At 44.0% G+C, this 23890-nt stretch overlaps 1 protein-coding gene across 3 annotated transcripts in view; it reads left to right on the top strand.

Annotated features, from left to right (window-relative positions):
- Positions 1 to 23890, top strand: part of LOC135378148 (kinase D-interacting substrate of 220 kDa B-like) — a 116791-nt gene that overhangs the window by 75854 nt on the left and 17047 nt on the right. For 2 of the 3 annotated variants that reach the window (XM_064611057.1, XM_064611059.1), the window contains exons 9-23: positions 145 to 243; positions 2366 to 2464; positions 6924 to 7101; positions 8365 to 8529; positions 8675 to 8857; positions 12504 to 12682; positions 12771 to 12894; positions 13819 to 14042; positions 14107 to 14229; positions 14333 to 14512; positions 14571 to 14798; positions 15367 to 15607; positions 15693 to 15858; positions 17144 to 17322; positions 17551 to 17831. In XM_064611057.1, the coding sequence (XP_064467127.1) occupies positions 145 to 243; positions 2366 to 2464; positions 6924 to 7101; positions 8365 to 8529; positions 8675 to 8857; positions 12504 to 12682; positions 12771 to 12894; positions 13819 to 14042; positions 14107 to 14229; positions 14333 to 14512; positions 14571 to 14798; positions 15367 to 15607; positions 15693 to 15858; positions 17144 to 17322; positions 17551 to 17831 (2649 nt within the window). The remainder of the gene's footprint in view (positions 1 to 144; positions 244 to 2365; positions 2465 to 6923; positions 7102 to 8364; positions 8530 to 8674; positions 8858 to 12503; positions 12683 to 12770; positions 12895 to 13818; positions 14043 to 14106; positions 14230 to 14332; positions 14513 to 14570; positions 14799 to 15366; positions 15608 to 15692; positions 15859 to 17143; positions 17323 to 17550; positions 17832 to 23890) is intronic. The other variant, XM_064611058.1, reaches the window with a different exon arrangement.

The following is a 23890-nucleotide window of genomic DNA, read 5'->3' on the forward strand; positions in this document are numbered from 1 at the left end:
TAGATACATGTCCTGTATCAGAACATGTTCAGTGTTCTGAAAGTCAGTGATCATCCACAGCAGATCTACAATGACTTATTTTGTTGTAGGGAACTGTAAATGAACATCACCATCAGACATATTGGCCATGTGTTTTTGTTGCAGGATCGTAAAACTGCTCTGTACTGGGCTGTAGAAAAAGGCTATGTGGACATCGTTCGGCTCATACTGAGTGCCAATCCAAACATTGAATTAGCAACAAAGGTAAATGATTCTCTTTATAAAAGCAGTGCAACATTCTAGTGTCTGTATACGATATTGAATGCAACATGTTACAATGTTAAACATGTCATGAGATGATTGCCATCATCATAATCAAACTGACTTGTCAAACTTGGCAACTTGGCAAAGGGTGGCAAAGTACAGAATTGGTTAGTCTATGCATGAGTAGCAGAAAGTAAGAACTTGCTAATCAGTACAAATGGCTGGCATAATGCACAGGGTAATGTTAAGCACTTCCACACATACACGTACCTTGATAAGCAGGGTGTCTACCAACTGGCAAAACCTGTAAAACCAGAAATTATCAGGGAATTTCGATGCAACTGGAAAAGTCAGGGAACTATCAGGGAAGTTGAAAAAAGTTGCGAAAGTCAGGGAACATGTCTTGACACGAAGTGCACTATGAGTGACATAGTGAAGAGAGCCGCTTGTGCGGATTCGTGCGGTACATCAGCCACGCCACTGCGTCGTTGGGGAGAGCACTTGCGAAGCATGAAAGAAGGGCTGGACGAAGGCAAGGTGCCTCTCGGTCTCTTTTGCAGGAAAGGGGGGTCTTCTCGTGGGTGGCATGTGGTTTTGCACATGCCACTTCGGGGGCCGCGTTGTTGTAAGTCATGTCAGTCAGGTGCTAATTCTGTGTGTGCTTGGTGTTTTGTTTTGAGTAGTGCTATGGGGGTAACAGTGGCTCAAACAAGGAAGTGTACTTTCAGTCCGAACTGGACGATACTAGACATATCAGAGTTCGCTGCTGGATTCAACCTGTGTCAAACGGCCTGCACAGTACCGTCTGCACGAAATGCTGGAAGAAATTCTCCATGAGCAACATGGGGAAAACAGTGGTGTCTAGTCATTCTGTAAGCAAAAGGCATCTGTCTGCAGTGAAAGGAGTTGGGGCTGCTTCCCAGGCAAGCATCGTGCCGTTCTTCAAGACAGCAACCTACGCAACCTCAACAAGTGCGTCGATCAGCCTTCGTTCTACGTCTCAACCACCGCACCGGTCGTAAGAAGCACCCTAGGTGGCTTCTTGCTGAAAAAGAAGTCAGAAAAGCTTAGATTCTTTGGTGCATGAATGCCATAACGACGCACACCTCTTTTTGCATTGCCACAACCTTGGCTCTGCTATTGCCGTCGTGTGAGACTGCTGCAAAGATGAAATTGGGAAAGGACAAAGTCGGCTACACAATTTGCTATGGAATCATCCCATACCTCCAAATGCAGTCGCTATCAAGCGTCCTTCGTGCAGCATTCTTGGTAGTTTTATTTGATGAGTCATTGAACAAAGTGGCGGAGAAAGAACAGATGGACGTGCTTATCAGGTACTGGGACACAGATGAGGACTCCACAGTGAGGACACAATACATCACGTTTGCTTGACCATACACGTGCAGATGACTGAGCTTTCGCTTTCAAGAAGGCCACTGAAAGCGTGAAAGAGAAAAGGATACTCCAGATATCAATGGATGGATCCAGTGTCAACATGAAGTTTCTAAGGTCCATCAGCACAGAGATCGGAGAGTCTGGGAGAGGCCACCACATGGTTTGGGGAAGACCAAGTTCATTGGGGAAAAAAATTAACTCTCTCAAGCACTTATATTGGGGGAGTAGAAATGTAATTTCATGTGGAGTGTCCCCAATCTGTTTTGGGTTCTGCTTTCTTTCAATGAATGTGCCTTTTTTCCATTGTGAGCAATCTATATCACGTTTTACATACACAGTAGTCATGGCAGGAACATATGAACCAGTTTTGTCAACCACTTATCATCGTGTGCACTTAGCGTTTGTTGGTCCGAGATACTGCGTCTTCTTTCGATGCGTGCGTCAAATCGAAACTTGTCCACTAGAGATGCGTGCCCCGCACATGTTGTGCAAAATGACGTTACATTATCACCCTGGCCGTTGCGTGGAACTCTTTAGTTCATGCTTGACAATGCAGCTAGTCTTAATCACATGATGGCAGTTACTGATAGACAGAAACCTTGGCTATGGTCAGGGAATCCACCATGTTCAGTCAGGGAAAGCCTGGAAAAGTCAGGGAATTTGGAAAGTATTATTTGGTAGATACCCTGATAAGCCTTGTCCGTGATCTGGTTCTTTTCAATTTCAGGATGGTGACACAGCTCTTATGAAGGCAACTCGCAACCGCATCACAGAAATTGTTCAGGCATTGGTTGACAAAAAAGCAAAAGTCTCAGCAGCTGATAAGGTTTGTCTTTTATCAAATGGTATGCTATGAGAGAACAGCGATCTTGCCTTTACGTTTTCCCTCTTTGGTGCTTGCTCTTAGTTACTTCTATCAGTTATTTCAATGCATGTGACATGCTATAGTGAAACCAAGATGAACCTGTTCGGTGAAAGCTGTAGTCGCTGTGATGGCTCACATGGAAGCGGCGATCTATCGTAAAAAAATTATAAGGAAATTAGGGTGGCGCCCTCTGTTTCATCACCACTAGAAAGGGAACTGCATCTATACAGTCGCCGACCGATTTTTTGGACATGCTCGATTATTCGGACATGTTCGCAGAACAGCCAGGGGCCCGATAGAGTTAATGTATAACAATGTCCAAAATTTCAGATGCCATACAGCTCCGTCACTCGATATTTCGGACACTGTTTTGCCGAGCCCGCGAGTGTTCTGAGCGGTTGCCAGCTCACCATGTGCGCATGATGCAATGCAAAGGTCAAGGAAACCAAATATAAAAATTGAGGCAAGAAAATAGGCAGTGACTGTTCATTTTCCAATACTCTGGTGAAGGAGTCCTATCGTGCTGCCTCACTAAGCCGAGCACGTGCTGTCCACCCGCGAAGTAAAGAAAGCTTCACCTAAAGCACGCAGGTGTTAGGTGAAGCCGACTTGCGGAATGGTGACTCCTAATGTTGCCAGAAGTTGTCCTGATATGTTCCCTCCGCATGTTCGGGATATCGACGACTTGCCGTCTCACAGCGCATCCGTCAAACTCGGAACTAATGAAGGCGATAGCGGCACTTTCACCCATATACAATATCGCTTGGGGAAGTAGCAGCTGTGGACTGTAGATCTAGATGGAAGTAGGAGCCGAGGTCATTAGGCAGAGATGGAAGGCAGCTCGTTAAGAAAGCATCGAGAACTTTTTCTGGCCTACTATACTTAATAAAGTTGACTTTTGAAGCAAAATTTGTTTTTTCGAACTGCTCGATTATTCGGACATTTGCGCGATCCCCGCAGAGTCCAAAAAATTGGACGGCGACTGTAGTCATGTTCAACTTAAGAAAGGAAATCTAGTCTGTCAGCTACATACGCCGTTGGAGAGAAGGAGACGCAATAGCGCGCCAGGAGAATGACAGCAGTGCCACCAGCAGGGGAAGCGCACTTTCTGCCACAGCGTAGTGTCATGCGGGCTGTCTTAACAGGCAATACGGAAGCAGAGTGAGTATGACGGATTACATTATCTAGTGCAGGAGGAAGCGTGACCTCTCTGTGTCCAGTCATCCTATCTGCGGCACAGTAATATTTTGAGAGCTGATGAACTAGATTTCTTTTCCTTATGTTGAACACGACTATAGTAATTCAGTCCTGGGTAATTCCGTTTTAAATCGACCAAGGTCCGCCGATGACATTTTTTTATTTCGGTGAAAAAAATATACATATGTTGTAAATGACCTTAAGTGAAGACGAAAGCAGGTTCCCGGGGCTTCCTACGATCAACCAGTCCACAGATGGAGAGGGGGTGAGGTGGCGCCGTCTTCACGATGTAATTCTTTTCTCATGACTTTGCAGTCTTACTGATGCCACTTCATTCGCGTCACAGCCCTTATAGCTAGCACACATAAAGTCTGGGCACTCTAGTACACCTGTACGGAGTGAAAACTGTGTCACTTTAAAGGGACGCTGAAGAAAAAATACCAAAGTCAGCAGATATGGCAAAAATTGCACGTTTTCTAGCGCTCATAGCTCCTCGACGACAAGTCACATATCCATAACTGAAGGATGCTTTGAACGTGCAATCTTTCCTCTATTGTTCAATATATAGAAAACCATTCTAACCCATTTCGTTGCTGAAAGAGATGTCAGTGAAGTTAGGTGAGAGCAGAAAATTGCCGATGTTTGGTATGGCATACCTCAGCCCCTGCAATACTTATTCCAATAATTTTGCGGTTACTGAAAGGCCAATGTCCAGCTGCAAAAATATGTTGCACTATTTTAGTAGGGTGAACGCAGCGAATTTTTCTCTGTGCCCAGCTCTTGCCGTTGCGGCCTTCACTCCGACCACACTTTCGTGTGGTCGGCATCGTGCGTTTCCCATTTCACAGGGCCTTCGGTCTCTCTGATGTTGCATTGATTCCCGCCGATGACACTTAGTTGTGGACACGTCCACGTCTGCATTCTTATTTACGTGCAACCCTTTTATATGCCGTTGCGAGACCAACTGATGGCGTCTGTCTGTTATACCACAGTGACTGAGAGTGGAGTACTAACTGACGTTATGTAGCTGAGTATAGCAACAACTCTTGAAACAGTGTTGTCAATGCCGCACAAGGTGCGAATTTTTTAATTAAATTTAAATTTGGGAAGAGCTGCGAGTGGATGACTGCTGGAGGTGCTGTCTTTATTCCAGCCGCAAAAAGAAGTAACACATTGCATAGGTATCATGCCTTTCTGCAATGGAAATTATCGTGACATCTATTTGTGACATATATTAATAAAAAAGAATGAATGACGCGTTGTCACGACAAGGGTTTGCCTTTTCTGGAGTGGCACAACCTTCCTCTTTATTGACCAAATCCTGTCTAAGTGACCAAATAATGCAGGGGCTCAGGGGATGCATATGCTACCTATGCAATGTAGCTGGACAGTTTTTTGTTACTCATTTTTGAAGCTGTAATAAAGATGGCACCTCCAGCAATGAGCCACTTGGTAGCACATCCCAGTACATAATTTGTTTTAAGCACACACCCTGTGCAGTATTAACAAAACTGCTGCAAAAGTTGTTGTTATACTCGGCTACATATCGCGAGTCAGTATTCCGCTCTCAGTTGCTGCGGCATAATAGGCAGACGCCATCTGTTGTTTTCGGAACGGCATATAAAAGGGTTGCACGTAAATAAGAATGCCGACGTGGACATGTCCACAACTAAGTGTCATCGGCGGGAGATCGAAGGCCCTGTGAAATGGGAAACGCGCGATGGTGTGCCACTCGAAAGTGGAGTCTGAGTGAAGGTCGCAACGGCGAGATCTGGGCACAGAGAAAAATTTGCTGCGTTCACCCTACTAAAATAGTGCAACATATTTTTGTAGCTGTATTTAGGGGATGCGTTGGCCTTTCAGTAACCGCAAGATTATTGGAATAAGTTTTGCAGGGGCTGAGGTATGCCATACCAAACATCGGCAATTTTCTGCTCTCACCTAACTTTACTGACATCTCCTTTGGCAACAAAACACGTTTGAATGGTTTTCTGTATATTGAACAATAGAGGAAAGATTGAACATTAAAAGCATACTTCATTTATGAATATGTGACTTGCCGTCGAGGAGCAATGAGCGCTAGAAAACGTGAATTTTTTGTCATATCTGCTGACTTTGGCATTTTTTCTTCAGCGTCCCTTTAAAGTGAAACCGTTTTCACTCCGTACAGGCATACTAGAGTGCCCATACTTTACAAGTGTTAGCTATGAGGCCTGTGATGCGAATGAAGTGGCATCAGTAAGGCTGCAAAGTTGTGAGAAAAAATTACGTCGCGAAGACGGAGCCACCTTACCCCCTCTTCATCTGTGGACTGGTTGATCATAGGAAGCTACGGGAACCTGCTTTCGTCTTCACTTAAGGTCCTTTACAACATATATTTTTTTCAGTGAAATCAAAAAATGTCATCGGCGGACCTTGGTCGATTTAAAATCGAATTACCCTCCTGTTAGTACCTCCCTTCTCTTATGTATTTTGCCTCCAGATGACACACACAATGTCTGGGAAAACAATGCTTTGCATGCATAATAGGGACAGCATAATGGGATCCAACAGCAATTCTAGTGTTTCGGAGAAAGACCAAAGCATTCACTTTCCTAACACATGGCATATCAGTAGGGTGGATAGTCGTGGTAGTAGTGGCTTGTCCACCAGTGCAAGCAAATGCCAACTGCAGTCAACAACACAGTGCATGGATTCTGCTTGAATCCAAAATGCAATGTAGATGCATGTGAGCAGTGTCTCAGGGCATGGCGGCTAGCAGAAAGAAGCTAAAGGCCGATTGTCGGGTCATTTCTTGATCTTGCTTAAGGAAAATAGTGTCTTTGCAAACATAGCTTTCTTTGTACGTTGGTGGGTTATGACATATGAGGAAAATTGTGTTTTCTTTATCTGGAGACAGGTGGGATACAAAAAGAAGAAAATTGTGTAGTGTAGAAAATCATATAATCCAAGACGATATATGTGTAATTGGGATTTTACTGTACTGGGGCTGTGGACTTAACAGCAAGATAGTGTAACTCGTGTCATGATAAGTCTGAGGTTATGAAAATTTGTCATGGTTGATTTTCATTCGCTACTGGTGACATTCTGTTTACAAACAAGTTTCTCAGCACAAATTACAGGATTGCGGTTGGTCAGTAGGTAAAGTGCGCATCTATTATCTGCACTGGTTTAATAATTTCAAGGTGCTGGGAATTCATGTGATAATCTTATACCTCTGCAGAGAGGGGACACTGCTTTGCACATTGCAATGCGTGCTCGAAGCAAAGGAATTGTTGAAATCCTGCTACGCAATCCCAAGAACAGCCGGCTGCTATACCGCCCCAACAAGAGCAATGAAACACCATACAATATAGACACCAGTCACCAGAAGAGCATCTTGGCACAAATTTTTGGGGCCAGTAAGTATGCCCAATTTTTGTGGACCGTGTTTGATGTTTGCATGTTCATTTCTGCAGCACATAGACTGTCTGTCATCTATTGATGCAACGACATCCCTAAAGTGCCTATGAGAAAGACAGGTCTTTACATTTTTCACACATCTACACCCTTTGTAGCCACTTTCCTTCACAACACACACTTCACCACACAAACTCTAGCTTAAAAAAAGTGTTGTGTGTTCTTGATGGAGCACTTGCTTTAAGAGGGGATACGACCTGTGGAGCCCCAAAATGGGAGAGAAACAGCGAGTTTTTGAAGCAGTTTCCTCTATAGGCGTTTCGTAAAACATAAAACTGAAGTACCTCAGTTGTTGGGTTCCAATTTTTCCCGGCGTGTTGAACATACCCCCTCCATGTCGCGAAGTACACATGCCCAACGGTGCCCAGAAGAAGAACAGTCTCTGTTCGAAATATCGGTGGCTCTCGTCCTGAGGCAATTCCCTTCACAGAAACACTTTGAGGTTTTTGTTCCGGTACGGAAGGTTGATTCCACTTGTACATCTAAGTGCTATTTCAATTGAAGTCCTTGCACACTTACCTCTATCAAGTGATGGCAGGACTGGTACATTGTTAATACTAATGCTGCTAATGTGTACCTGGTGGGCGATACAATTTTTTGCGAAAATCTGAAAGTTTAGGTCTTGATGTAGTTCTACTGGTGATGCTACATGCAATGAAAGTAGCATTTTCGCTTGCTGGTGTACACTCTACCAGAAGTTTTGAAAACTGATTTTGTTTGAACAATAGCTACACGGTACAGCTGCCGAATTGTAATTCTTATGCAACCATCCAATGTTCAAGATGGGTGCGTTGGCTCATTTCTGGTGTTATTCGGCTGTAACTATGGTGGTGCTGATATGGTGACAGCTGCATATCCACTTGGTTTAGACTACCATATTCTGCAGAAATCTGTATTTTTATGCCGCAGTCATATTGTGGTTACAGATTGATGCAGAAGGTATTCGAATATGTAACCGGGGATGCACGAGATATTTTGGAGGGCTGTCTTCAGGCAAACAACGGCATGGTCACCTTGCAAGTTTCTCATGGTTTGGGCTGTGAAGCTGGTTTAGGAGCCATGCTTTTGAGTTGTGATTTAGGATCTTGTTTGATTACACCATTATGCGTACTGAAAGGGCAGCATAAAGGAATATCGCTCGTAATGTCACTTTGTTTGCTTTAGTTAATAAGCTCGGTTGAGCCCACTGTATGTATCTTGCACAGGGCGTTTGAACACAAATGAAGACAGTGAGAACATGTTGGGCTATGACTTGTACAGTAGTGCCTTGGCAGACATCCTGAGTGAGCCGTCTCTCTCCATGCCCATCTCAGTGGGGCTGTATGCACGATGGGGAAGTGGAAAATCATTTCTCCTGGGTAAGCTGGAAGGTAAGTCGTTAGATCTATATCAAGTGACAACAACAACAAAATAAAACATTTTCTGCCATCATGCACTCTATGCCAAGCTAAAAGTTTACAAAGGTGAATTTTGATGTGGTATCTGTAACCAAAAACATTTTTTTTTATGTTTCAGAGGACATGCGCAGCTTTGCTGTGCAGTGGATTGAGCAAACATTTTCCTTTTCGTGGGTGCTCTTTTGTCTTGTGACGTTCTGCTCCTGTATGTTGGGGTACATTTTCTTCATGGTGTCAACAAACTGGTTGGTTGGGCTCCCTCTCGGTGTTGGAGCCTTCATGTTCACCTATTGTACTCTCTGTAAGTTGATACCAGTAATCAAATTGTCCTTCAGTTTTGACCATCAGCTGTTAATATCATGAACACTTCAGACTGCACCAAATCATTTTGACACCATGGTAGTATACAGGGTGTTTCACCTAACATGTCACAGAAATATACCCTGTTAAGTAGTAATTTTTGCGAGGAACTAATTTTTGCAAAATTCGCGAGTGCTCATTTCTTCGCGAATTTAAAGTTCCGCGAAATATATCGCAGAAAAATATGCGAACAAAATATGTACAAAATTTGAACCAGGGGGCTGAGCCAACTTATGTACGCAGTTTCTTGCCTCACAAAATGTCCAGTTCTTCCCTGCTGCAAGTGGAGACAGTAGTCCAGCCTTCACGAATCCCGTGTGGATGTTGGCGTCCCGTGATTCCAGTTCCGTGCAAGCCTGGTTCATCCAGCAACTGTGTATGGGTTTAAGCACGCTGCCATGCGGATCAGCCTTTGTAAAAGTTGACGCATCACTATCGAACATCGAGTGCCAATCGTAGCTGCTCGATGCGGTAACAAAAATGACTGGAGACATGGCAATTCGGCAACGACCCCAGCCGAGTAAGGACCCCCTAATTGCAGCCCTCTCAGTCAGAAGGGCTCAAAAGGAATGCAATGGGTTACTACCCAGATGTGATACCTTTTGTTAACTTCTTCCTGGAAGTTCAAGGTGGAGGGCCCCTAAGACGCCTGATGCAGGGTCGACACACCACGATACCGCAAATTTAAGGTTCCGCGAATAATTGCATGATACTGGCTCCTCACTAATTCACGAATTATTGAGCCCGCGAATTTAACCACTTATACAGTATGCATTACAAAATCCGCTTGTCTGAAAATTATGGAATCGACGGTGTTTATCTTTGGTGAACTTTCACATACATGCACTTTGATAAATTTTGTGTCAGGAGAGTATACTGAGCTGAACTCCAACATTTGGCAAACCAATTCAAAGTTTTTTTTTTTTTTTTTTTTCTTTCTGGAAACAGAAAGTGCATGTAGGATTTACCCCATTCCATCACAACATATATTTCCTACTACAAGGGTAATACGTAGCTGAAAAAAAATTGCAAAGCTGTTGTTTTGAGATGCACACATTGCTGGCTGCACACAGTTCTCAAATTAACACAAGAACCAGTGAAAGAAAACAGTGACCACCATGTTCAGTCCCAACCAACATGCTCTACACATTCTCACACTCCTGCTTCTTCAGTTTCCTTTTCCATGCTTCTGCTGCTAACGTAAGCAAGATTCAAATGCCACAGTCACTGTTTTCTTCTTTCTTCCACTGCTGCATGCATTAATTTGACGGAGAATTGAATGCGGCCAACAATTTGCACGTCTCTGAACAACAATTTTCACAATTTTTTTCCAGCTATCAGCATTGTAGAAGGGAATATATTTTGTCATGGAATGACGTAAATCCAACATGCACTTTCTGTTTCCGACAAAAACATGTGACATTGGCTTTGGAAATTGGAGTTCAACTCAGAAAATTAAATTAGAGTGCACGTATGTCATGTCAAAAGTTCACCAAAGGTAAACACAGCTGATCCCGTAGTTTTTGGACAAGTAGATTTTTAAATGTATTTTTGTGACACGTTAGGTGAACCACCCTGTATAAAACTGGGCAGCAGGAACATTATCTAATGTCTCCACTATTTATTTGTGAACTCACCTTGAATTGCAAAAGAAACTGCAATTCACTGTAGTCTTCAATAATGTTAATGTCTTATCCTGATTCTAGAGATAAAAGCAACATTTCTTCTGCGAAAATAAATAGAAGCATATACGAAGAGGGGAGTCAAGTCCTGTAGATCACATAAACAAAATAATTTCTGTATTTTGTTTATGCAAAAATAAATACTAAGACACAGACAAATTAAATGACACAGGGTTCCTTGAGATATTTTGATGGTGAAACTTACCTTATCTGCTTGATCTCACTCTTAGTATTAGTTGTACTAATAAAATTTGCATTATTTTGCATTTTGGGCAACACATTAATCGTTCAGTAAATGTACACAGCTGCTTCAATACACTATTTATTATTTATCTGTATTTCTATGGCATGCAGAGAAAAGTGCATGGGCATTAAGCAAATGATGCAGGCTTAATATATGCTAGAGCAATACAGTCGCCGTCCAATTTTTTGGACTCAGCGGGGATTGCGCAAAAGTCTGAGTCTAGCAGTCCGAAAAAACGAATTTCGCTTCAAAGGACAACTTTATTAAGTACTAGCAGGCCGGAAAAAGTTGTCGATGCTTTCTTAACAGGCAGTCTCCCATCTCTAATAACATCGGCTTCTACTTCCATCTACATCTACATTCTACAGCTGCTACTTCCTGAAGCGATATTGTATACGGGCGAAAGCGCCGCAGTCGCCTTCATTAGTTCCGAATTTGGCGGATGCGCTGGGAGACAGCAAGTCGTCGATAACCCGAACACGTGGAGGGAACACATCAGGACAACTTCGGGCAACATTAGGCGTCACCATTCCGCAGGTCGGCTTCACCTAACGCCTGCGTGCTTTAGGTGAAGCTCGCTTTACTTCGCTGGTGAACAGCACGTGCTCGGCTTCGCGAAGCGCCACGACAGGACTCCTTCACTCAGAGTATTGAGAAATGAACAGTCACTGCCTATTTTCTTGCCTCAGTTTTTATATTTGGTTTCCTTGACCTTCGCATTGCATCATGCGCACGCGGTGAGCTGGCGACCGCTCGGGACGCTCGTGGGCTGGGCAAACCGTGTCCGAAATATCGAGCGACAGAGCTGTACGGCATCTGAAATTTTGGACGTTGTTATACATTAACTCTATGGGTCCTGTGGCCGTTACGCGAACGCGTCCGAATAATCGAGCATGTCCGAAAAACCGGCCGGCGATTGTATTCTGCTTTGTTTGGTTGGTTCATCTTGTGGCAGTTTTTGTCCTCTTTCCACTTTCTTTTGCCCACAAGACTAATGTACACTGTGTGGTGAGATGCACGTGAGGTTCTTCACTGCAATGAAGGCAAGAACATACTTCGTGCAGGGCATTTGTGGCATGCATATGATTCCTTGTATGACCATAGTGATGATGCAGAGATGCCCCATTAGACGTGGGAATGTCTGTAAACATGAGATTGGTATACGAGAACAGAAAATGGCGTTTGAACATAGTATTTCAAGTAGGCCCCATTCAGCTGTTTTTTGAGGCTACTTTGTGCAGCTGTGCAGTGTGATAGAAGAAAAGTGTTAGTATTATTTCTGGTTCTTTTTAAAGTTTACTGATCCCCTTGTTCAACAATGCATACTTCTAATCAATATTCTAAGCTTAAAATATACTGTGCAAGAAGAAATTTTTGCATTGATTCATTTTCCCAAAATTTTGTGAGTGTTGTTTTTCTGTAAAATTAAGGTCCCGTGAAGTAATAGCACCCCCAGGAACTTCATGGTGCAGGATCAACATACCGCAAAATTTAAGTCCCGCGAAATATTCGCCAAATGTGACTCCATCCGAATTCGCAAATTATTATAAGACCGTGAAATTAACCACTTATATAGTACGTCAACTACTCCATGTCAGATCTAGTCTAGTCTAGTCCTAAACCTAAAAGAAAAGGAAAAAGAGGGTACTGGTGCTCTGCAGATGTTATTCGCTACGGGAGCGTGCACCATGACTGGAACTGGGCATACAAGTTCTGCGTCCACCTGGAGGGTATGCTGGGAAATCTCAAGACATTACTCCAGGTCGCCTTCTGTCATCCGCCATCCATAGCAAAAGATTTTGGTTGTACTGTGCGCTTTGTTTTCACACACCAAAATAAGGTAACATAACTGTGCCCCTTTTCTGAACCTAGCCCGAAAGGGATGCCCCATGAACTCACATTCAGATGGTTCCTTCCTTCCACGTTAGGTGAGTAGCTCTGGTGCTGGTGACGCCTCGATTGCCTTTGTGATCATGGCACTTCATACTGCTCTGGAGGATGAATTTGGTTTCTTTACAACTCGGTTCTACAGGGCTTTCCAACCGAAGCCAGGTAAGCATAGCGTCTTGTGTTTTTGGGTTAAACGCTGTAAAAACCATTTTGACCCCCCCCGATTTGCATTGTCGTCACTTAAGGTGTAACCCAAAAATCCCAGTAGATAAACTTACTAAAGTGCAAATTCAGCCACCAATAATACAGGCAGTGGAGAATGCCAAGTACTATGCATTCAGCACAGCCACTCGCCATCTCGTGATCACCTTAATGTTTTCCACCTGAAAATTTGCTTCACCACCTGATATTTACCCATATAGCCTGATTTTACCCGATTTTACGGCTCCTGGTCAAAATCCCGATTTTTATCCCCAGATTAGAAAATCTGGGTCTAGGTAAGCACAGTGTCTTTGCATATCAGAGGCAGCACGTGCAAACTGATGGCACTAAACCGGATTATATATAGGTCGCTCCTATGGATCTTGTGTTGAAGTCGACCTTTATTTTCTCGACATAAAACTAAGACAAAAATATCTACTGGTACAGTGCTCGCAACATAGAATGATTTATTGCACGACGACAGTATCGCAAAAAGGCAATAGGCACTAAGCATGTCCATCAGGGTCTGACTCTGATGACATTTTTTCATCATCACTTATAGAAGTCCATTGCTGGAATCCCTTTCCATAAATTGCCTCACTCGCAACCCTTCAGTCCAAATCTGTTGAAACCCATGGCACAAGGGAGGTGACAGCTTTGGTTTTGATCATCTCTCACGTCGAAGTGACTGATCTCTGCTGTAGTTCATGCACAAAATCAGCAGGGTCCTCCTCGATCTCCAGATGCAATGGCCACGGAACACTGTCTTCTTGGAGTTACATGCAACCAGGGCAGTCGTCTGTCGTTTCCAACATTGCACATACTTTTTGATACTGCATTTCGTTTATTCACAACATAATACAGTATTGTGACTTGTTGTTGCAGTGGGGTCGTCCAGCTGGACATGGCGACGCATGTGCTGTTTGCCTTGCTTTGTGGTTTTCCTGGTAACCCTCGTCTGCCTGCTTGCGGCCATTTCATTGGCAACGCTCACAAACGCATTAGAAAGCCCAAAGTCAGGGAAGGAAAACCCACTGCAGCCAGTGCTCATCACCTTAACAAGCGTGGTTGGTGTTGCACTACTGACCAACGTTTACACCTGGGTTAAAGTAAGAAAAATGTGTCAATGTGCTTTCAACATATCACTTATAAGTTGATTGAATAACTATGGAGGTGGCTCTGGCCCTGTTCATGTCAAATCACCGACGGATTCGTGGTACACTGATGCACGTGGAAGCCTCTCCTGGTGGCTATTTGGAAGCACTTAAGGGAGAAGTCGAGCTTATTAGTGGCATGGTAAGTATCTTGAAAGTGCACCTTACCCCAATCTGGGCTTTAATTTCCCCTCATTCTTAACAATGTGGCAACAATTATTTCTGTTATGATGATATCTTGGCAGGTCCACTGTCTGGATGCCTTTGTTCGCAAACAGACACGCCTTGTGCTAATTGTAGACGGCCTTGACAGTTGTGAGCAGGATAAAGTCCTCAAAGTTCTAGATGCTGTTTATGTACTGTTCTCTGACCCTGGCCAACCATTTGTGACAATTTTGGCACTTGATCCCCATATCATCATCAAAGTAAGGCTGTAAATTGCCTAGCACAACCTATTGCTGCAAGAGTATTATCCTCTTTCAGGCAATAGAAGCCAACTTGCACCGTGCCTTCCACAATACAACAGTGCGTGGGTATGATTATCTGCGCAATATAGTGCACTTGCCTTTCTACCTTCAGAATAGTGGCCTGCGCAAAGTACGTGCTGCCCAACAGGCAGCCGTTGGCCTGAAGCGTAGTGGCTCACACTGGTGCGAAGAGAAGGAAGTTGAGAAGACACAGGCCTTTATACCACCTCAAGACCGACTTCCGGTGTGCATACTTTTTGAATGTGTATTTGTGCATGTTTTGTTTGGTGTTTGATTTAGGCCAGACTACCTAAATGTGCGCACTCCGGGTCACGCGTACATAACTGGTGCAGAATGCACGATTTGCTATGCATGGAAATTTTCAGAATAATGAGATGTACATATACTGAACTCATGCGGTGTGTGCTCAGAGCAGTTGTTCAATGTCATTGTTGGCTATTTAAGCATTTGCCTCTGAATAAGAAGGAGTAGAGGGAGCTGCATGTAAAATAAATTTATAGCTTCTTCGATAAAAATTAAAAACTCTACTTGAATAAAATTTTTGTTTACATTATTTTGACAAACTTTTCTCACTTACAGTACACAAGGCAGTTACGTAGTGTGCATTTACAAGTTGAAGAGTGTGTAATATCCTGTGTTGCAAATAATAATGTTAATATTTGGTATGAGATGACCATTTAGCATAGTCTTGTTTAAACATCAACTAAATTTTGTAATATGTGGCTACATGAATAGGTTTCAGATAACGTTATGCTTCCCCTGGTAAAATGATGATGGTTGTTCTACCACAGCCAGGAAACCGACGTGTTTCAAGTTCAAGCATGTCCATACCAGAATCGTTTCGAAAACCTCAACAGCGAAAGGGCAACCAAAAGCTAAAAGCGAGCGACAGCGTGGCTTCTAGTATGAGCAACCTTCATCGAGGGGTCACAGGAGCTCAGGACCTGACCAAAGTGCTTCTCACTGATGACTACTTCAGTGACATCAATCCACGTTCCATGCGCCGTCTTATGAATATTGTTTATGTTACAGGTCCGTACTTTGTACATGCATGTTGGTTCATGCATTCATGTTGTGAACTTAATTCTGCCTACACTCTATTTTTCTCTTTCTTAAGGTCGCCTTCTAAAGGCGTTTAACATTGACTTCAACTGGTACCATCTGGCATCGTGGGTAAACATCACAGAGCAATGGCCTTTCCACACTTCCTGGATCATATTGCACTATGAAACCCATGAGAATGACATCGAAGATACAGCTTCATTGAAGTCTATTTTTGAGAAGTAAACTAGGCTGATGCCTATTCATTGTGAAGATTACATTATGAAGGAGACCAATAAGGCCACTACTTTTCTGTGCTGGCAAATTGTGAATTATGCGGTGCATGAAGTAACGAACAGAATTTTGATATGCTCTTCAGCATACACTAAAACTGTTGGATACTGTGGTGTTTATGAGACATAATTAAAATTTATCTTGTAAATTCATGGAGGAATAGAGACCAGAGAGGTATTAGGTACAAAGGATGCTGTATTGATATTCTTGTGCCATCTTCTAACCTTGAATGTTGAATGGTGTTGACCAGCTGTATGGCCGAATGGGTTAAGGTGTCCCGCTTGTTGGTGGTAGCCAAGATCGTGCTGAAGACTGGAAAGTGGTGTGTTCAAATTCTACCACCGGCTGTGCTGCCTAAGGATTTCCCTGCATTTTCGGAAAACTTTCCAGATGAATGTTGGCACAGTTACCTCTGAAGCCGGCCCAGGACACATACTAACACCTCTTGTCTCCCACTCCTTCCTGCTGTCCTCTCTCCATCTGTCCACATCTGTACGCCGCTCATAGCCACAGTTGCTTCGCGGTGCTAACACAGAATAAAAATAAAACTTATTGCTAGTGGTCACCCTTGTTTTCTAGACCCCACCCCATTTTTTATCTGTTTTGCAGCCCAAGGTCTGTCTCCTATATTGCCAGCAGGTGACATCAACGTGAAATGGCTCACACTGTTTTACACACCTTTTTGTACCTAAAGGTCGCGTCACAGAAAGCATGCCCTGGGGATGCATTGATAGAGCGACATTAAGCCACAATCTCAGAAATGGTGTACCTAACAGAAGTCCAGGAGGGTGCTTAACGATTTCATTTCTTTTTTGGCATAGACTTTTATCTGCAACCTTCAGTAGGAAATTGACAGTTCTACCAAATCACAGAAGAGTAGTGGCCTTAGGTATCAGGATAAAGTGTAGTACCAACCTTTTGCATCAGAGGAGGGGAAGGCTGCGGAGAGCAAGTGCTTTGGAAACCAACGGTGTACACCACAGGATTGTTAGGGTATCCTGAACCAAACCTTCTGACTTATTTCTGATTTGTTGTTCATGTTTGCTTTTCTTCTTTTGCTTTGGGACACACAAATGTTTTCTGACCTATAACCTCTCATATGTAGTGATTTGAAGGGGGGACCACACAAATTTTAGGGTGACCAGGCAAAGCCTTACCCCTTTCTGGTGCACTCATGATCAGGGTGATATATTCGAAGAACTGATTTCTTAAAGGGTGGACTTTGTATTGCAGAATCAAAAATAAAATCCCAATGTCCAAGGAACTTCAAGCACTTTATGATGTGGATCATGATGTGCGAAAATTTGAAGTATTCCTAAGCTTCCACTCATCATCCCTTTTAATCAGCGACCTCAAGATATTTGTCCCATTCACAATCAATTTGGATCCCTACATCCGCAGAGCCATTCAAGGTTTGCATTGTGTTCTGTGCTACTGTCACATGTTGCACTATTTCTGAGCTAATAAGTAGTTTTTCTTAGTCCATTGTTATATTAACCGGTAGTTAAATTCAGTTACATTTGTAATATATGTTGAAGATTTAAAAAATGTTGTTTTGATGTTCCTCGACAGCCGAGCTTAGGTCTTCTGCGAAGCTTCCTGTAGGTTATTGTCTTGTCTCCTTTGCCTTTCTCATCTAGAAAAGCACCAAGCTCAACTTGAAGCTGAGAAGAGTGCACAGAAGGTTGGTTCTGGCACGTTTGGACCTCCTACCCCAGCACCAATGACAGCTATCCTTCCTACATCTCCTTGGACACCTCTAAAACCAGAAGTGCTGTATCCTCCAGCACCATCTACACCTGTTCCTCCGCCAGCAGTTATGGATGCCTTTCAGCAGTCTTACCAGCCTGTCTGGTGGTCCCCAGGAACTGTGTCAGCCATGCCTGTGCCTGCCATGGTTCCCAAAGTCAAAGTCTGGAATGTATGTGTAATGCTGCATCTATACCAGGGGTGGGCTGTAATTCAGATTCAGATTATTTATTCATAGTAACTCAACAAAAAGAAGAAGAAAAACACACACAGCATTGGCACACCTATGCCAAGAACAGCTTGTGGGCTGCACCCGGCAGACAAATAGCAACCAAGCACATGAAAACCAAAAATCTATAGGAACAACAAGTATAAAAGGTAAAAAAAAAAAAGCCAAATAACCCCCAAGAAGTTATGTCCTTGGCTCTACACAATCTAACATAGAAATTGTAAGAACATGCAAACCGGGCACTAAAAACGGAAAGTAACCAATGATTAGTGACCACGAAAGCTTGAGCTTGGCCACAACAACAACAGGACATTAACACACACGAGCTCAAACGAGCAAAAACGATTTATTTACACAGATGTTGCAATACAGTGAACCCTCGTTAATATGACCATGGCCGTTCCCACTGATTTTGGTCATAAAGCGAATTGTCATAACGAGCAACATGGATGATGCTCCAAGTAAGCCCTTCATAAAGGAAATCTGTTTGGCTGTGTCTCATTTATGTAAGACGCAGATATTGCAGGCACAGTACTTCAATTCAATTTATTTTGTTTTACCAATACAATTTATTATTTAAAACCTTACTTTTTGTTTACGAGGGGTGTTCAAGTCAAACCGGGACTTTTCATTTTTCGCAAAGGTTAAATGAACTTACAGGCGAGAAATTAGTTTTATTTTTCAACGTAATCTCCAGCTGCGCTAATGCACTTAGCTGCACTAATGCACTTGTCGCAGCGTTTCACGAGGGCTTGGATGCCAGCAGCGTAGAAATCCTTACCAGCGCGTAGCAGCCATGATCGGACCGCGTTCTTGACCTCGTCGTCGCAGCTGAAGTGGCAGCCCCCAAGGAACGCCTTCAGTGTCCCGAAGAGATGGAAATCGCTGGGGGAGAGGTCTGGAGTGTAAGGGGGATGTGACAGCAACTCCCAGCCAAGTTCCTGTAAGGTGCGTGTCATGAGATGCGCGGTATGCGGGCGTGCATTGTCCTGTAGGAGGAGGACTCCTTTGGTGATGAGGCCCAGCCGCTTTTGCTTCAGCGCCTTATGCACATCCCTGAGAACCTGGCAGTAATATGCACTATTGATGGTGGTACCACTGGGCAGAAAATCAACATGAACAACGCCAGCCTTGTCCCAGAAACCGTAGCCATGACCTTACCCGCAGACGGGGTGCTTCGGAACTTCTTGGGAGCTGGCAGCCCGGATGCTTCCACTCTTTTGATGCGCGTTTAGACTCGAGAGTGAAATGGTGCACCCACGTTTCATCGCACGTGATGCTCCGATCAAGGAATGGCTGTCCTTCAGTGTCGAAATGGTACTTTAGCTCTTGGGAGATTTCCAGTCTTCTCTGCCGGTCAACACGGAGAGCTGCCTCGGGACCCAACGGGCACTAACTTTCCGAAACTGGAGGTGTTCATGAATGATAATGTTCAACGTTCCCACAGAAAGGTCCGTCTTTCGAGCCAGTTCGAGACATGTTATCCGTCGGTCCTTGAGGATCAGGCGCTCCACAAGTTGGATGTTCTCAGGAACTCTGACACTGGGCTCTGAGCTGCCCCGGCCGGGATCGTCCTGCACTGATGTACGGCCGTCTCAGAACCGTTTGCACCACTCAAACGCTTTGCTGCGGCTAAGTGTATCGTGGTCATACTGAGCCTGAAGTCTTCTGTGAATTTCAGATGACTTTCCGCCTTCATTCACGAGAAACTTCATGACAATTCGCTGTTCGATGTGCACGCTCACCTCGTTGTCGGCCATCTTGTCCAGCACGTGTCTTCTGTTTGGCACAAACTTTGGACCACCACGTGGTGAACACGGAGGCCTGTCGCGTGTGAAAATGACGAAAAAGAAGTAGCTCGAGCCATTTGTACACTCAGGCGACAGAAAGTCCCGGTTTGACTTGAACACCCCTCGTACAATTTATGGATGAAAGAAATCCGTTAAAAGCATCTGCTGAGATCAACTGTCAATATGTAGTTTTTCCACTGTCTCAATTGCATGGGCAATGGCGAATACATACCGGTGCGTACACTCTTAAAAATGCACTTCACCGCATAGCACGCTCTTAGCCAGTCATCATCTGGAATGATATCGTAATCTGCCCTCATTTGTTGAAAGTGGGAGGTGTACACCTTTTTTGTGATACTAATGCTGTTCATAATTGTCACAGAAAAGGCGTACGCCTCCCGTTTTCAACAAATCAAGGCAGATAAGGATATCATTCGAGATGATGGTTAGCTAGGAGCGTGCCATGCAGTGAAGTTCATTTTTTCAGAGTGTACGTCACCCCTGGACCACTGGACTTGTGGGTCAGGAGGATGACTCAGTAGAAGCGGGGTCGTGGCTTCAGCATTCACCGCGTGTACGTTTTCCCGTGGCCACTGGACTTTTGGGTCAAGAGGATGACTCGGTCTATTGTGGACGGTCACAATAACGGGGGAAGAATACACGTGTTCTCCCCAATTCGTCTCCAGAAATGCTGGTCATAGTCGGATTATCGAGTTGTCATAATAACGAGGGGCCTTTACACAGGGCCTCCATTGGGAACAAACGGTGCCCCAGAAAAATCGTCATAAAGTGAGGATGTCATACTAATGGGTGTCATATTAAAGTGGCACTAAAATGAAAAAACAAGTTCACTTCAAATTACGTTACACGCTATGTTAATTTTGTACTTGTTATCATAATTCGAAACTTTGATTCCATTACGGAGCTACAATCGAAATTATACCGGACTCTTTCTTGCTTCGGCGCTAAGCAGTGAACGTGTTTTCAACTCGTGCATCAATGTTTTTAGTCCATGCTGCGCGTGCAGTCTCGGTGAAAAACATAGTGCGTGTTGCGAAGCGGACTGGCGTCGCTGTCTGTTGGACGTGAAGATAAATGTTGTCAGTGGAACATTCGCGAGAACTGTTGTGGGCTACAATTCAGTGAATCGGTATTGAAAAATGCAGCAGTGCACATCATGCTGCGCATATACGGAACACTACGATCGGACCCGTTCCAAATCCACACGGCCACGATAGGGGATGTGCGCGCTTGTCCTGTTGTCTCATTGGATGCCGCCAATCTTTGCTCCTGGTGATCCCACTCATTGCCGCCAAAGACCGCTCTGTTTCCATTGCGCTTTTCTTCTAAACGGTAGCGCTGTTTAAACAAATTTTGCTTGCATTATACTAATTGAAACACGAACTTTCATTTGAGAACAAGTTGTTTTTGCATTTTAGTGCCCCTTTAACGCGTGTCGACTGTATATATCATAAAGGCCCCCCACAGACACAGAAAAACTAGGTAACAAGCACATCAAGGATGCACGTATGCTGTTTTATCTGGAAAGTAACCAACAAGGCGAATCAAGGCTCACTCAACGACAATGGATTGTATTATGGCTTTAACACTGCGTAACGAAGTGAGGGTCAGAGAATCAGATGTTGGGGAATTAAACACAAGAGGAACATAATAATCATGCTGTCCTTTCCCATAATTCGTACAAATGTGTAGTAACATGCACATTTCTGGATGCCTCGGCTGCTAGGAATAGCTAAGTACAATCTTGAATTTATACAACTACGTGTAGTTATGTTGATCAAAAAGGTTATGAAACAGTGGCATGTTGGAAGCTCTAAAAAGGTGAATACAGTACATCAAAACCAGGAGTCACTGAGTGCGTTAAGTAGCGACTCTACCCAAGACGCTCGGTGTACTTTGGCTCTCATACTCGGGTGCCTATACTAAATGGTCTTTGAGAGCCACCAGAGCCATGAGCGCAATACGTGCTCCAGTGAGGTTTCCAAGCTGTATCATTGTTCTTGAGGCATCCCCTTCCTCCATACGTCACGGAGTCAGAGCAGCACTTCAGAAGAGCGTGAGAGTTCATCAAGAGCTCTGGAAAAAGAGTGACACCGTTTAGTAAAAAGGAGCGCACTCCCTGCACTCTGGAGCCGCTACTTAACGCGCCCACTGTCTGACTGTATGATATATTCCTTAGAGCTAATTTTAAAATGCAATTGATCCTGTCCATCCACTCAGCAGAGCAATTAAAAAACACATTAAGACCGTAACCTAGGACAGAATAACCCAGGAATTGCAAACTCATCTTACGACTCATGTAAGATGTATAAGTTACAGTCGAGCCCGATCTTCAATACAGTCGAACCCGCATATTTCGAACTCGCATATTTTGAATTATTGCGTATATCGAACAATAAAAAAATCCCCTCGAAGCACGGGTGTATGGCTTTATCGAACTTCAGTACCGCGGTTACCCGATATATCGAACGTCGAGATCCTGAAAAGGCCACGTCTTCTGGGCACTTGCACCGGCGCGCCCTCGCACCCTCGAAGAGGAGGAAAGAACGAAAGAGGGCAGAGCATGTGGGCGGAAAGGGCGAAAACACTGACGAGGAGGCACCAGGGGCGCTGCACACACTGATGTGATGTTGCTTGTGCTTGGCACGTTGTGGTGTTGGAGTAGAGCGCAGAAGCAGGAGTGCACGTGAGAGTGAGACGGCGAAGTGTCACGCGGGCATTGTTGCGGACATAGCAGGTGCCGGTGAAGCGGATAGCACCGACGATGATGAAGAACCACAGCCATTGCTGACAGCCACTGCACTCATCTCAGCGTTTCAACTGATTCGTCGCGGCTGTGTAGATATGGAAAGCTCTAGCCTTACAAACGTGGATATTCTTGACAAGATCGAGATGCGTGTGCTCAACTTCTTGGCCCGCAACAAGATGCAAGCTAAGGTCACTGATTTTTTTGCTGTAAAATAAAGTGTTTTCGCTACTTTCTACATCTGTCATGACTGCAGTTGGGATTAGTGTTAAGCGCAGGTGCTTCGGTCGCCGCTAATGTAGCACATCTGATACATCAAATTATGGATATATCAAACTATTTTGTGATCACGTTCGAGTTGGATAGTGTATTTCGTATATGCGGGTTCGACTGTATAACAACTCTGATATTATGATCAAATTGCTGGTGCCCATCAGCTCACCCATTGAAGTAGATGTGCAAGACATCAGTATAACGATCACCGCAAAAGCGTTTGCTCGCATATAGCAATCAGAATTCTCCCTGCGGCTGGTGAAAATTGAAAAGCAAGACTCCACCTTTTCACTGCAAACAAATTACGGTGGCATTTTCGAGAGCCTTAGCCTCTGTGAGCATTAAAGTGAGAACGCAGTGCCTTTATCCGCGCATGACTGCCGGGGATCAGATGTGCGCGAGAAGTACAGGAGGGGATTCCCTCTTCACATCATTCTTTCGACCTCAAGTCATTTGCTGTTTGCTGCATTCTACGATGGCGTTTGCGGTTCCGTTTGGACGAGGAAAAGCATGTGGCTCGACCCGAACTAGCAGTTTTTGTACTGGTGCAAAACGTCGTTGCGAGGTACCGTGGCTTCCAAAACGTGTGCAAGTGAATTTGCGTGCCTAGGTTGTATGAAATTGTTCTTTGCACAGATTTCACAGTTTACAGAACGCTTCTGACTTTCGTGGAAGCTTAAAAAAAATCCTACATAAAATATGGTTTCATACATAAATTTCTGGATGATGTTATATACGTAATAGAGAGTTCACACAATTTTTGTTCATGAAGATATGAGAGGGTTGAGCAACGCCCTCGGGACGTTTGGCATGGAATCACCCTTATGCAAAATGCCAACCACATCATTGTGTTTGGAGACTGGACAGGCCTCTGTGATATCCGATTTCTTTCCAACAGTAGCAACATTTATGATGTTTAGCCTAGTTGTAATGTGAAGTTTAGAATAGACAGTGAATACAATAAAATAGAGGTTTTCATTTCATAAGGTCACAATTCCCCACTTTGGGGAGAGATCTCTGTCGCATAATGGTTTTCTATAGATGCAACACTCTTTTGGAGTCAGGGTGACTGTCCCACTGTGTTATTATGTGACAGCTAGTGTGCTGGCAGTGAAACGTTGCTCTGAAAGTTCTGCTGATGCATGGATATCGTGCTACCCTGAGGCACTTGT

The sequence above is a fragment of the Ornithodoros turicata genome, chromosome 1, assembly GCF_037126465.1.
Source record: "Ornithodoros turicata isolate Travis chromosome 1, ASM3712646v1, whole genome shotgun sequence".
NCBI lineage: Eukaryota > Metazoa > Arthropoda > Arachnida > Ixodida > Argasidae > Ornithodoros > Ornithodoros turicata.